The 15,488-nt window shown below is 41.3% G+C and overlaps 1 protein-coding gene across 1 annotated transcript in view; it reads right to left on the bottom strand.

Moving 5' to 3' along the window:
* HADHA (hydroxyacyl-CoA dehydrogenase trifunctional multienzyme complex subunit alpha) overlaps positions 1-15,488 on the bottom strand; it is a 48,322-nt gene that overhangs the window by 15,602 nt on the left and 17,232 nt on the right. The window contains exons 8-11 of the mRNA XM_007191274.3: positions 5,019-5,141; positions 4,439-4,557; positions 2,397-2,453; positions 612-721 (exon numbers count right to left, since the gene is read on the bottom strand). Of these exons, the coding sequence (XP_007191336.2) occupies positions 612-721; positions 2,397-2,453; positions 4,439-4,557; positions 5,019-5,141 (409 nt within the window). The remainder of the gene's footprint in view (positions 1-611; positions 722-2,396; positions 2,454-4,438; positions 4,558-5,018; positions 5,142-15,488) is intronic.

Raw genomic sequence — 15,488 nt, 5'->3', positions numbered from 1 at the left:
CCAGAGATTGGCAAGTGTCCCCTGGTGGCAACGTTGCCCAGGTTAAGAACCACTGAGCAAGGGGGTGAGCTTAGGGGCATTACTAAACTTAAGATGCTGAAGAGCTATTTAGGCGGCATAACACTGAAAGGCTCGCTGAAGAGAATAGATATGAAACAGGTAAGTAGACTCTCAAACGCTTAGGCTGTAAGCTAAACGAAGGACAAGACTTTAATGACTAGAATGAGGCTTTACTTTTTTTAATGAGGGAGAAGTGTGAGTTCCCAGAGATGGTATCTCAAGTCACAGGGAGAGACAAGGTCATTAAACAGCACATAGTGTGTGTATTTGGTTTAGGAAGGGGAAACCTAAACCATATTTCTAGGGGACATCAATAGTGAGACAAGAATGCCTCTACAGGAGACATTAGAGAGCTCAGGAGAAAACTCAGCACAGGCAGAACTCTGAAAGCCAAAAAATCCTTCGTAGGAATAGGGATCTAAAGTGCTCAGGACAGAAGAGGTTTAGGGCAAGACTGAAGGCATAAATCTAGCTCTATGGATCTTCAGAGACATCGACAAGCATAGCATGTGCCGAAATCCACAGGGGCTTCCTACATAGAGCTGACTTACTTAACCTCCTTCTGCGGAGCTCCAAATTTATTCTTCTTGCATAGGGTCTGACCACGGTAAAGTCCCATCAAGGCTTTTGATTCTTTGGTCATTGCAAGCTCTCCAAATTTCTGGAAAAAGGGAAGAAGAAAAGGTAGAACTTCTCAGTCTTGGAGACGTGGATTCTTTCGGGTCAGTTTCTCTGCAGAGCAGAGGTAACACATGCAAAGCCTCAGGTCCTGAGCTGCTGAAGTTGGTCTCCTGCTGAGCGTCTTTCTTTCACTCTCCTCATCTGTACCACTTCCAACTACTGCTTTGAAAGGTTCTGGATATAACTGAGCTCTCAGATTCTCTACACCAGAAGTTGTGGTAACTTTTTTCATGGAATTAGAGTGTCAGAGCCAAAATGGACCAATCATCTCAACCACTGCTCTCATTTTAAAGACTGGGAAGAGGAGGCTCAGAATCTGACCCTGCTCAAAGCCACACTGCCTCAAAGGGGCAGAAACAGAACTTGAACCCAGGCAGTATGACTCCCAACTCCAGTTCTCCTTCCAGGGTAGCAGGCTGCCCTATGTGATATCTACCACTTTAAAAGGACCTTAACACTCACAGAGAACAAGTCTCAACTTTGTGGGAAAGAGCATGAGATTTAGAGTCTGTATTTGAAAGAACTGAGTTTAAAGCCTGGTCCTGCCATTTCCCAGTTGTGAAGCTTTCTTCATCCTTAAAATGGGAAAAACAATACCTATTTTACAGTATTGTTGTGGGAAGTAAATGAAAACACTAGTAAAATGACTGGGCCTCAATGTTAGCTATCACCATCATCAATATTACTAGAATTTACTGGTACGATTACATGGTTGCAAACAGCACTTAAAAGAAGGAATCCCTCTAATAATGTTGCCTTCATGTCTGAATAGAACATGAAACAATGTTCTACTAATCTTGGCAAAGTAGGTTCTATTCAATAAACCAGTGATTTTCAAACCATGGGTAGAAATCTATCAGTGGTCATGAATTTAGCAGGTTGTGATAAGTAGAATAGATAGAAAATACTGAGTACAGTGTACAGGCTAATTATTTTGGGAAATATGCTTCAATCTTTCTGTATATATGTATATGTGTGCCTGGTGATAATGTAAAAGAATTAATCAGAGTGCACTGCAGTAAGCAACCCAGTATAAGAAATGTTTTCTCTGGAACTTGTCCTGAGCTCTTCAGATATCTTTTATTCTATTACTGAAGAGCAATCATCCTTCAATGATTGCTTAAAACTTCAAAACAACCCAAACAACTAAAGTCTACAATACCACCAACTTGTTAGGAAGTGGAAGGGGTGAGGTTGGTTCGTGTGTTGCTCTGTTTTCTTGTCTTAGTGGGTGCAAAACATTTCCTTTCATTTCCTAATTCACCAAAGGGAGGCTGGGCTTCACAGGTTTATCTCCAGGCTCTAAGAGGTAAGAACCATATTTTTGTATCAATGTACTCACTTTATCACAACAAAACCAGCCTAACTACAGAACAAAAAGTCCAAATGATTCCTTTTGAAAGGATTCTAACTCTGCCCCTGCTTTTCCTAGTTATACCCTCATTATTGAGAGCAAGTTCAAGTATCTGGGGACTACTACGGTTTTCTTAGCACCTACTTGCTCACTGAGATTAATCGTAAGAAATGACAACCACTGGAAGAAAACATTTTTTTACTAGGCTTTGAATACTTTACCTTTTTTCAGTTTTACACAGCATTGTGGATCTCACTTTTTCTGTCTCTAATAATAAAACACCGAAAGGAAATAACTTTACCTGAGATTCAGAGAGATAGCCAGCATCACTCCCTTGCTCAATCCCAGTCTTCACTACCTAAAAAACATATAAAGTACTTGTTCCTTGTTGGAATGGGTTGGCAAGATATACAGTAATGCTGAAAAAAATTGCTAGTGTTGTTAGTCTTCAAAGAGTAAGTCAAAAGTCTAGACTGGAGTGAGAAAGAGAAGAGGATTGAGCGCCTTATTGCTTAAGACTGACTTAATTCTCCATCTCTGAGGCTACTGCTCAACCTAGCATAAAATGGAAGGAAATAAAACAGAAGGAAAGAGAATTAAGAAGTCAGAATAGGAAAAGAACACAGAGGTGCCACAGCTCAAACTCCACCTCCTTATCCTTTGAATCTTGTTATTTTGTTAGAGAAAGAGTTGTCATCACCCCTTTCTGAGTCCAATAGGTTTACCTTTTCCTCTTAACTCCCTTCCCTCCTGCTTGAATTATTCTTCCAGCTCCTCTCCTGTTCTCCAAATGTGGGCAGGTCCCCAAAGTTCCACTTGCAGCCCATTTCTCCCTCTATTTATTCTTCCTCAGGAACATCATTTAGTTTATCACATTAATCATGAACTCCATGAAATTCAATTTAACATTTGGGGTAAGTACTAACCTAAGGACAATAGCAAGTATAAAAGAAATAACCCTGTATTCAATCACCATAATTTAATGGTGATTAAAAACAAAGAAACAAAAAACAAACAAAAAAACAAATAAATCAATCTATATCCTTAATTGACTTCTCTGTCTAAACTACCGTTGCTTGAATTTCCTGAATACCTAATCTCAACACTTCTAAACCTTAACTCCTAACGCTCTTTGGCAAGTCTCTTACTACCTTCGTATTTTTGCTTTTACTATTCTATTTCGGGGTCTTATTCAAACTTCAAGTCTGAATTACCAGAATAGTTTCCTAGTTCATTGCTCTACTTTGTCTCTCTTTCTAATCCATTTTTACTCACTGCCATGAAAACGGTTCTCTATGATCTATATAGGACAAAGATCACATTTCTTAATTAATTACTGTCTACCTTTTAAAATCTACCTTCGGTCTGCCTTTCTGAAGACATTGCATTATCCTCCTACAAAAACTGATCTGATTTGATGTTCCCTGAAGAGCCTCATGCTTTCCAGCTTCTGTAACTTTGCTCAAAATGCCCATCCTACCTGGCACTGCTCTCTCATCATGTATTCTCTAACAATTTCAGGGATCGTTCCCTCCTCAGTGAATTTAGCAATCTTCCTCTGTCCCAGTTAGCTGGCGCTAACCCTATGCAGTTGCATACCACCCGCATCCTGCCATCTGCCTTACCACATATATGTGTTTAATCTCCCCAACCCAGACTGTGTGAGGTGAACAGAAGTAGGGGACCACGTTTCATGTTTTATATACTTTGGCGTCTTCGGCTCAAAATATACTTGTTGACTAATTCATTCTCCAATTCTGAAATCTTTGATTATTGATCTTGTCTTCAATTATTGCTCTTTTGATCTTGGACTTTCCAGATTGAAGATTTTATAAATTTTAAAGTCTACCTTTAGACAGATGTTTCTCCAACTCTGTGATCATTTTAATTATCCTCCTTGATCTTTTCCAGAACTTCTCTATATCATTACATCTTTTTCATAATTATGGCAATGGAAAGTCAATGAGACATTTTAGGTAATGACAATGGTTTTGACTAAGGACAGAATACAGCCATTAATTTTGTTTCAACTACCTCTTAATTAATGTCCAATATTTTACTGGCTTTGTTATACTGATATGACATAGGTTCCTTTCCTGGTTTATAACTGGTAATTTTAAGCTCATCAACTAAAAAGTATGCCTGGCACTAATTTTCCCCAAATATCCATTTATATAAATCCTCATAGCTTGCTATGCTCTTGTGTTATTTTTGGTAAGTACTTTGATAGCAGCATGAAGAACTTTAGTACTGGCAAACATGGTGCTGAATGGCAATAAAGAGTACTGCTCTAGACAAAGGGAAGAAGCATGAGAAATGTGGGAGTATGGGGTAAAGACTCACATCAATTATTTTCAGAGGTGCAGGATAAAGGCCTTTGGTCTGCTTTCGTACTTTTTCTTCCACCTTTTTGTAAATCTGTTGCCTGACAAATGGAATACTCAAGGCATACGATGTCAATTCTGTAAGGTAAAATGCTTTTAGATCCTTACTGGAAAGAGCCCAGTCTCCCTTGTTAGTTTGTTCTGTAAACTCCATAAAAATGCAGTGATTCTAGCTATCTGAAAGAACTGCTCTTTACTCTGTTATAAACAATCTAAATTTCAACCTAAGCACTTCTTTAAACATTAGTTGATAAATATTAAAGCTTGGTGTTGGGTACATGGGTGTTTATTACACTGCTACATTATTCTATTTCGGTATTATTTAGAATTTTCCAAAATAAAAAGTTTTAAAAAAATGTCTTTAACCAGTGTAAGGTCCAGGACTTGAGCCTAGAGCAGAGTTATTGCATCCTTTAAGGTTGACTTTACACTTAAGAGTAAATAATGCACTTACCTCTTCCTCATTTCGGATTTATAGAAAATAAAATTAAATTCACTGGAAAGAAGCTTTGCCTTAGTTCTTTAATAATGACACTCACTTTCTACCAATCCCTTGTCTCTCTTTGGAGAGATCTTTTTATCAGCTAGTCCTTTAGCAAAAGTAATTGCAACTTCTTCTAGGTATTCAATTGTCCGTTCTTCTGGAGGTTTTATTCCTGGTCCTGTAAAGATGAACACAACAGACTGGAATGTAAATCAGGCTTGGGTCAGTCCCAGGTGGACAAAACCCAGGCAGGCCAAAGCCAAAGGCTCCAGCACCCACTTTCAGCGCAGCTTTCTAAGTCTGACTAGAGACTGGTAGGTGGCAATGTCATGAACTATGGACTCAAAAAGAGAAGTCACATTGAGCGAAGGTGCAACAACCTCCTCTTGGTAGAAAACAAGTCTTAAGCCCTATTTAAGTCTGGCCTCCACTTCTGAGTAGGATGTATTATGTCTCATGAGGCCTGTTTTCTTGCTGCAAAACTGGAAAACAAAAAATCAATTGCAAAATCACATTTGTAAAGACACTGGAGAGCTGTGGAAGCAACAAAGGTTATATGAACAGAATTCCAGAGAGGGAAGAGCCTGTCCAATGTGAACTGATGATTGCTGGACATTGTCTTTCCTGGGGGTACATGATGCTTTTGGGCGTGGGCTGAAGATTGGACTTGGCTCAAGCAGAAGGATGCTACTGAGGGAAAATGAAATGATCAGAGTTTTTGGTGGTCACACACAAGTCAGTACTAGAAGAAACCAAACGCAAAGCTAGTTTTCCCACATGGAACATTTGTGAAGTTCTAAGGTGGTGCAAGAGGCTGGAAGCTAGAGTGAAATCTCTGACAGTGTCATAATGTTTAGCACATGCAGTACTTGTATAGAAAGAGGGACATGCCAAAAACATGCACCTGATTTTTCGCTTGAGGCAGAGCCTGATACCAAACTTGCTGGAGGCAGGAGACAAAGACTCAAAAAAGCCAAAGGCTGTTTTCACACAGCTATGAAAACAGACACCTACCAGGCTCTCAATCAAAAGCTTGTAAGAGCCACACTGGAGCGAGAGGTGGCTGAGGTTGAAAAGCCGATCTTGTGCCGTCTTATGGTGTGTAGGGAACAAAATCCCAGTAGAGGGAGAAGCCTGCAACAATATGCAACCATTCTCCCCCTTAAGACATTTGCCCTACTTTCAGCCTCCATGGAGGAGGAAGAAAATGAACTAAGCCCCAAACTTCTGAATAACAAAAGTACACAGGGTCCACAAAAGTCATAATGTAATGCTGGAATTATGGAAGAATACTGGAGAGCAGTTGCTACACAAAAGGAGAGCTCCAGAGATCTACAGAGGGGCCCCTTGAAACTCAGGCGAAGTATCATTCTGCACACGCATGAGAGGAAACTACCTGAGGCCAGGGAAAGAACCAACATAAAGGCATGAAAAGAAGCAAGAAAAAACATGGCCTAAAGCTAGGAGACAAACTGACCGATAGAAACAGATGCAGAAATGAAAAGATAGGATAAGCAGACACAATGTTAGAAAGGTTATTGTAAATTCATGCCATATGTTAAAGAAGGCAGAGAAAAACAGAAACATAATGAAGAGAAATTGAAGATGTAACAGTGAATCAAATATTACTTCTAAATATGAGAAAAAAACAATACCTGAAACAAAAAATATAGGCAATTGGATTAATAGCAAATTATACTGTGAAGAAAAAAAGATCAGGAAACTTGAATACATGGCAAGAGAAATATAAACAGACTGAAAAAGAAAAACAGAGCTTCATTTTGGGACAATATCAAGTGATCTAAAATATGTGAGACTGAAGTCTCAGGAAAGGGGTAGGGGATTAAGGAGACAAAAGACTTGTACTCTGAAAACTATAAGACACTGATGAAAGAAATCAAAGATGACACAAACAGATGGGAAGATATACCATGTTCTTGGATAGGAAGAATCAGTACTGTCATAATGACTATACTACCCAAGGCAATCTACAGATTCAATGCAATCCCTATCAAATTTTCACAGAACTACAACAAAAAATCTTACAATTTGTATGGAGACACAAAAGACCCCAAATAGCCAAAGCAATCTTGAGAAAGAAAAACAGAGCTGGAGGAATCAGGCTCCCTAACTTCAGACCATACTACAAAGCTATAATCATCAAAATAGTATGGTTCTGGCACAAAAATAGAAATATAGATCAATAGAACAGGATAGAAAGCCCAGAAATAAACCCACGCATCCATGGTCAATTAATGTACTACAAAGGATGCAAGACTATACAATGGTGGAAAGACAGTCTCTTCAACAAATGGTGCTGGGAAAACTGGACAGTTACATGTAAAAAAAATGAAATTAGAACACTCTTTAACACCATACACAAAAATAAACTCAAAATGGATAAAAGACCCAAATGTAAGACTGGATACTATAAAACTTAGAGTAAAACATAGGCAGAACACTCTTTTACATAAATCACAGTAATATCTTTTCCGATCCATCTCCTAGACTAATGGAAATAAAAACAAAAATAAACAGATGGGACCTAATCAAACTCAAAAACTTTTGCACAGCAAAAGAAACCATAAACAAAACGAAAAAACCCACAGAATGGGAGAAAATATTTGCAAATGATGTGACCGACAAGGGATTAATCTCCAAAATTTACTAACAGCTCATGCGGCTCAATATCAAAAAACCAAACAACCCAATCAAAAAATGGGCAGAAGACCTAAATAGACATTCCTCCAAAGAAGACATACAGATGGCCAAGAGGCACATGAAAAGATGCTCAACATAGCTAATTATTAGAGAAATGCAAATCACGACTACAATAAAATATCATCTCACACCAAGCAGAATGGCCATCATCAAAAAATCTACAAACAATAAATGCTGGAGAGGGTGTGAAGAAAAGGGAACCCTCCTACACTGTTGGCGGGAACGTAAATTGGTACAGCCACTATGGAGAACAGTATGGAGGTTCCTTAAAAAAGTAAAAATAGAGTTACCATATGATCCAGCAATCCCATTCCTGGGCATATATCCAGAGAAAAACATGGTTCAAAAGATACATGCACCCCCAATGTTCACCACAGCACTGTTTATAATAGCCAAGACATGGAAGCAGCCTAAATGTCCATCGACAGATGAATGGATAAAGAAGATGTGGTACATATATACAATGGAATATTACTTAGCCATTAAAAAGAAGGAAATAATGTCATTTGCAACAACATGGGTGGACCTGGAGATTATCACACTAAATGAAGTAAATCAGGGAAAGACAAATATCATATGATATTGCTTGTATTCAGAATCTAAAAAAAAAAATTTTGATACAAATGAACTTATTTACAAAACAGAAACAGACTCACAGATATAGAGAATGAACTTATGGTTACCGGGGGGATGGGAGGGTGGGAGGGATAGATGAGGAGTTTGGGATTGACATGTACACACTGCTATATTTAAAATAGATAACCGGGGCTTCCCTGGTGGCGCAGTGGTTAAGAATCTGCCTGCTAATGCAGGGGACACGGGTTCGAGCCCTGGTCCGGGAAGATCCCACATAAAAAAAAAAAAAAAAAAGATAACCAACAAGGACCTACTGTATAGCACATGGAACCTTGCTCAATATTCTGTAATAACCTAAATGGGAAAAGAATTTGAAAAAGAATAGACACATGTATATGTATAACTGAATCACTTTGCTGTATACCTGAAACTAACACAACATTGTTAATCAACTATATTCCAATATAAAATAAAAATTAAAAAAAAATCACCCTGAACAACAACAACAACAAAGAAAAGAAAAGCAGTAGGGGAGATGGAAAAATATTTAAAGAAACAGCCAAAAAGTTTCCAATTTTGATGAAAACTCCAAGCCCACTATCTAAGAAGCTCAATGAATCCCATGCACAGCAAACATTTAATACACACACACACACCAAGGCACATCATAAATAAATTGCTAAAATCAGTAATAAAGGGAAAACCTGAGAGCAGTTTGGGGAGGATTGGGGTAGGAGTGGAGAAGACACATTATATACGGATGACCAAAGATAAAAAATGACAACAGACTTTTCCTCAGAAATTATGCAAGTGACAACACAATGTAGATATCTATAAAGTACCAAAAGGAAAACAATGGAAATCTGGGATTCTATACCTATCAAAAATACCTTTAGAAAATGAAGACTTTTTCAAACAAATCAAAAAGTGAGAGAATTAACTGCCAGCAGACCTACACTATAGAGCATGTTAAAGGAAGTTCTTCAGGTTGGAGGAAAATCAAGCCAGATGGGAACTTGGATCTGTACAAAGAATAAAGAGCACCAAAAATGATAAATATATGAGTAAACAGAAAAGAATCTTGTCTCATTTTTTAAATCTCTTTAAAAGATAATTGTTTAAAACAAAAATAGTAATATGCTAAGGAATGTATAATACATGCAGAAGTATAACAAGAATAGCAACAGAATGGGGGGAAATGAAAGTATACCCTTTTAAGGTTCCTACCTTACATGTGAAATGATATATCAAGACAGATTACATGTAAAGATGTATACTGGACTTCCCTGGTGGCACAGTGGTTAAGAATCCGCCTGCCAACGCAGGGGATATGGGTTCAAGCCCTGGTCCAGGAAGATCCCACATGCCGCAGAGCAGCTAAGTCCATGTGCCACAACTACTGAGCCTGCGCTCTAGAGCCCGCGAGCCACAACTACTGAGCCCGTGTGCCACAACTAATGAAGCCCGTGCACCTAGAGCCCATGCTCCGCAACAAGAGAAGCCACCCCAATGAGAAGCCAGAGCACTGCAACGAACAGTAGCCCCCGCTCGCCGCAACAGTAGCCCCAAGCTCGTGCACAACAACAAAGACCCAACGCAGCCAAAAATAAATAAATAAAAATAAATAAATTAAAAAAAAAAAAGATGTATGCTGTAAACCCTAGAGCAACCATTAAAAGGGTAAAGCAAAGTAAAAGTCCAATAGTGAAGATATAAAATGATTAATCCGGGGGGAATTCCCTGGCAGTCTCGTGTTTAGGACTCTGCACTTCCACTGCAGGGCAGATGGGTTCAATCCCTGGTCGGGGAACTAAGATCCCCCATGCCACATGGCACGGCCCAAAAAAAAAAAAAAAAAAAAAAAAGATTAATCCAGAGGAAAGCAGAAAGAAGAAAAAAGGAACAAAGAACAGATGGGACATATAGAAAAAAGCAGTACTGAACGAAGCCGAAATGCCAGAACCATGGTGGTACAGTAGAGGAAATATTAAAAGGCTTAAGGAAACTGGAATGTTAGTGTGGATTTATCATGCTGGACCTGCTCAGCACCCCTGGAAGGGTCAGAGGACACACCTTTCACCACAACCAAGAGAAATCAATTTAGGAGGGGAGTCCCAGCATCCTTGAAGAGCTCTGTGGTTGCTCCTCTCTGTAGGTCAGAAATTACAGTGGGAACTGCTACCATCAACTAGGATCCCTAAATGCAGTGGGGATAATGGGATTCTGGGGTGGCAGGGGCCAAGGAGCAACACTCAATTGCCAAAAGCAAATGGGGCATGGTTACCAAAATGGATTGCAGAGCCAAAGTAAATAGTAATCAGAATAGTTTGACTTGTGGAGACCTATGGCGTTGGCTAGCTGATCATGGCATTCCTAGGAAAGAAACAGATGATGGGTGGCCCACTGGATTCAGAAGAATTCTAGGTCTAGTAAATGTAAGAATAACGTGAATTACCAAAGAGAGTCACTGGACATCCCTGATGGCACAGTGGTTAAGAATCCGCCTGCCAGGGGCTTCCCTGGTGGCGCAGTGGTTGAGAATCTGCCTGCCAATAATGCAGGGGACACGGGTTCGAGCCCTGGTCTGGGAAGATCCCACATGCCGCAGAGCGGCTGGGCCCGTGAGCCACAATTACTGAGCCTGCGCGTCTGGAGCCTGTGCCCCGCAACGGGAGGGGCCGCGATAGTGAAAGGCCCGCGCACCGCGATGAAGAGCGGTCCCCGCACCGCGATGAAGAGTGGCCCCCACTTGCCACAACTAGAGAAAGCCCTAGCACAGAAACGAAGACCCAACATAGCAATCAATCAATCAATCAATTAATCAATAAAAAAAAAAAAGAATCCGCCTGCCAATGCAGGGAACATGGGTTCAAGCCCTGGTCCAGGAAGATGCCACATGCCGCGGAGCAACTAAGCCCGAGCGCCACAACTACTGAGCCTGCACTCTAGAGCCTGCGAGCCACATCTACTGAAGCCCGCACGCCTAGAGCCCGTGCTCCTCAACAAGGGAAGCCACCGCAATGAGAAGCCCAAGCACCGCAACAAAGTGTAGCCCCCACTCCCACAACTAGACAAAGCCCGCGCGCAGCAACGAAGACCCAACGCAGCCAAAAATAAATAAAATAAATAAATTTTTTTTAAAAACGAAAGGAAAGAGAAAGTCATCGCCCTCATCAATTCTCAGAAATGAGCCAGTTTAAAGACCCAGAACCTCTTGAATAAAGGGGAGGTTGTAGCTCCTTGAGGGAATTATACTGTTAATCTTCCCTAAAGGGACTCTATGGTCATTTACCTTGAGGAAAGGGAAATAATCAGACTTTTGGGGGATTACTGGACACTGGCTTGGAACTGACAGTAATTCCAAAAGACTCAAAATGTTATTGTGATCCACCAGACACGGCAGGGGTTTGTAAGGTCATGTGATAAAAGGATTATTAGCTCAGTTCTATCTCAGTGGGCCTAGTGGTTCCTGAACTCATCCTTTGGTTACTTCCAGAATGCATGATTGAAATAGATATCCTCAGCAACTAGCTCCTTGACCTGTGGAATAAGGACTACTATAGTGGGAGAGGCCAAGTGAAAGCCACTAAAACTGCCTCTACCCAGAAAAATAGTAAAATAAAAGTAATACCGCATTCCTGGAGGGACTACAGAGACTGGTGCCACCATTAAGGACCTGAAAGATGCAGGAGTGGCGATTCCCACTGCATCCTCATGCAATTTACGTATTTTTGGCCTGTGCAGAAACCAGATGGCTCCTGCAGAATGACAGTGGACTACGCTAAACTTAATCAGGTGGTAACGGCAACTGCAGCTGGTACTCCAGATGCAATTTCATTGCTCGAGCAAGTTAACACATCTCCTTTTACCTCTTGTGTATTTGCTGATCTGGAAAGTGCTTTTTTCCTTGATAGCTGGTAGTAAAGACTACCAGAAGCAGTTTGCTTTCAGCTGGAAAGGCCTGCAATATACCCTTACTGTCTGACCTCAGGAGTGATCAATTCTACATCCATAAGTCATAATTCAGCCCACAGGGACCTTGATTGCCTTTTCCTTCCACAAGATACCATGCCAGTTCATTACATGGATGATATTATGCTGAATGGACCTGGTGAGCTGGAAGTACCAGCTACTCTAGACATATCCATCTTAGTGAAATTTCTAGGGGACCAGTGGTATGGGGCATGCTGAGACATTCCTTCTAAGGTGAAGGATAAGTTGTTGCATCTGGCCCCTCCTACCACAAAAAACAGGCACAACACCTAGTGGATTTTGGAGGCAACATCTTTTTTGGATGTGCTACTCTAGCCCTTTTACTGAGTAACTCGAAGGCTGCTAGTTTTGAGTTGGGCTCAGGACAAGAATAGCTGTTCTGCTCTTTAGACCATACGATTCAGATCTGAAGGCGCTTGAAGCATCAGTGGTAGACAGAGATGCTGTCTGGAGTCGTTGGCAGGCCCTATAGGCGAATCGGAGTACAGATCCTTAGGAATTTGGAGCAAAGCCCTACCATCCTTTGTTAATAATTACTATCCTGCTGAGAAACAGCTTTTGGCTTCCTACTGGGCCTTAGTGGAGACTAAGCTTAACCATGGGCCAACAAGTTACTATGTGATCTGAGCTGCCTGTCATGAAATGGATGTTGTCTAACCCACTAAGCCATAAAGTTGGGTGTGTGCAACAGCACTCCATTATCAAATGGAAGTGGTATAAATGAGACTGGGCTTGAGCAGACCCTAAAGGTACAAGTTGCATGAGGAAGTGGCCAAAGTACCCTTACTCCTCCTTCTCTCTCTCAGCCTGCACCTATGGCCTCATGGAAGTTCCCTATGACCAGCTGACTGGGAAAGAGAAAACTCAGCAAAGAATGTGAAAATATTTGTGTTTTATGTGAATGGTCAACAAGGGGTGATCTCAAAGAGGATTTTAATGATCGAGCGGAAAAGATAACCCATCCTGTGGATACCAGTCAGCCTCTTTCCCCAGTCATCCCTGTCACTGCCCAATGGGCTCATGAACAAAGTGGCCATGATGGCAGGGATGGAGGCTGTGCATGGGCTTAGCAACAACTACTCACCAAAGCCAACCTGGGTACAATCACTGTTCGGTGCCCAATCAGCAGCAGAGACCAACACTGATTGTCTCATACCAGGATTCTCCCAAGGTGATCAACATTCTGGCAGACTGACTACACTGCACTGCTTTCGTCATGGAAAGGGCAGCACTCTGTTCTTACTGGAATAGACACTTATTGCAGGTATGAATTTGCCTTCCTGGCATGCAATGCATCTGCCAAAACTACCATTTGTGGACTTATGGAATGCCTTATCCACCATCACGGTATCCCACACAACACTGCTTCTGATCAAGCAACTCACCTCACAGTAAATGGAGTGTGGCAATGGGCCATGCTCATGAAATGCACTGATCTCACCATGTGCCCCATCACCGTGAAGCAGTTGGATTGACAGAATGGTGGAATAGATTTTTAAAGACTCAGAGCACTAGGTAGGTGGTAATACTTTGTAAGGCTAGGGCAGTATCATCTAGGATCCTGTATAGGCTCTAAATCAACCTCCAATATACGGTGTCGTTTCTTCCATAGCAAGGATTCACGGGTCCAGGAATCCAGAAGTACATATAGAGATGGCTCTGCTACTACCCCTAGTGATCTACCAACAAAAAATGTGCTTCTGTCCTACAACCTTAGGTTCTGCTGGTCTAGAGGATTTAGTTCCAAAGTCCATCAGGAGACGTAACAATGATTCTATTGAAATGGAAGATGAGACTGCCATCTGGCCACTTGGGGCTCTTCATGCCTCTGAAACAGGCAGAGAAGGGATTACTGTACTGGCTGGGGTGATTAATCCTGATTACCAGGGGAAGTTGGGTTGCTACTACAATGAAGGTAAGGGATAGTATGTCTCAAATATGGGAGATCTCTTGGGGTGTCTCTTAGGGCTACTGTGACCTACAATTAGTTAGTGGAAAATTACAACAACCCAATTCATGCAGGACTGCTAGTGGCCCAGACCTTTTAGGAATGAAGGTCACCATACCAGACAAAGAACCATGACCAGCTGATGTACTTCCTAAGGGCAAAGGAAATATGGAACGGGTAGTAGAAATAGGTAATTATAAACACCTGTTATGGCCACATGACTATCTGCAGAAATTGAGGGGTCCAGCCCCTAGCCAAAAACCTATGTGATATTTCAGGTCCAAGCATAGGCAATTACAGGCCTTGCAGGCCTCATGGAGAAAGCTGTCCTTCCCATACCAGACTTGGTGCCCAGCCAACGCACTGCAGTCTTTAATGGGAGTTGCAGTCAATGACTCAGGTCTCCCTGACTGGCTATGCTCTTACACACATTTTCATTCCGAGCCCATGTGCCTTCATTCCTAAGTCTCTTTATATGGGACCTTCAACCGAGGTCTTCTTCAGGTACCTCTGCTAAGGCCTCCTTACTGGGGGAGTAAAGAGAAACCTTAAAGACATTTTCCCTCACTCTGACTCAATTCTTTTCCACTCCTAGCTCTCACTATATTAAACAGCAAAATCACAAACAAAAAGCACAAAATGAGGAAAACGTGGCAGTAAACAGACCATGGAAAGGACACTTGTTGGTTTTATAAAAGCTGAAATGAGAAGGCAGACAGTGCCTTGTTTGACTTCAGCTGGGAACACGTGCGTTGGGAGACTTAAATCTTTTGCCACTCTGTACGTGTCCATGAATGACTGCAAAAGAACCACGAGTATTACTTTTGGGGTTATGACACATGTTAGTGAGTAGGCAAATTCACAGACAGGGAACCTCAAATAATAAGGACCAACTATATACTCTGATCACAGCAGAATTCAACTAGAAATCAGTAACAGAAAGATATCTGAAACATCCCCAAATATTTGGAAATTAAACAACACACTTCTAAATTATTCATGGGCCAAAGAAGAAATCACTAGAGAAATCTGAAAATATTTGACCTTCATGGAATTGAAAACATAACATTAAAACATGCAGATAGAGGGCTTCCCTGGTGGCGCAGTGGTTGAGAATCTGCCTGCCAATGCAGGGGATGCGGGTTTGAGCCCTGGTCTGGGAGGATCCCACATGCCACGGAGCAACTAAGCCCGTGCGCCACAACTACTGAGCCTGCGTGTCTGGAGCCTGTGCTCCGCAACAAGAGAGGCCGTGATAGTGAGAGGCCCGCGCACCGCAATGAAGAG

This window comes from Balaenoptera acutorostrata, chromosome 12, assembly GCF_949987535.1.
Source record: "Balaenoptera acutorostrata chromosome 12, mBalAcu1.1, whole genome shotgun sequence".
NCBI classification, from domain to species: Eukaryota; Metazoa; Chordata; class Mammalia; order Artiodactyla; family Balaenopteridae; genus Balaenoptera; species Balaenoptera acutorostrata.
This window is presented reverse-complemented; position numbering and strand designations above follow the sequence as displayed.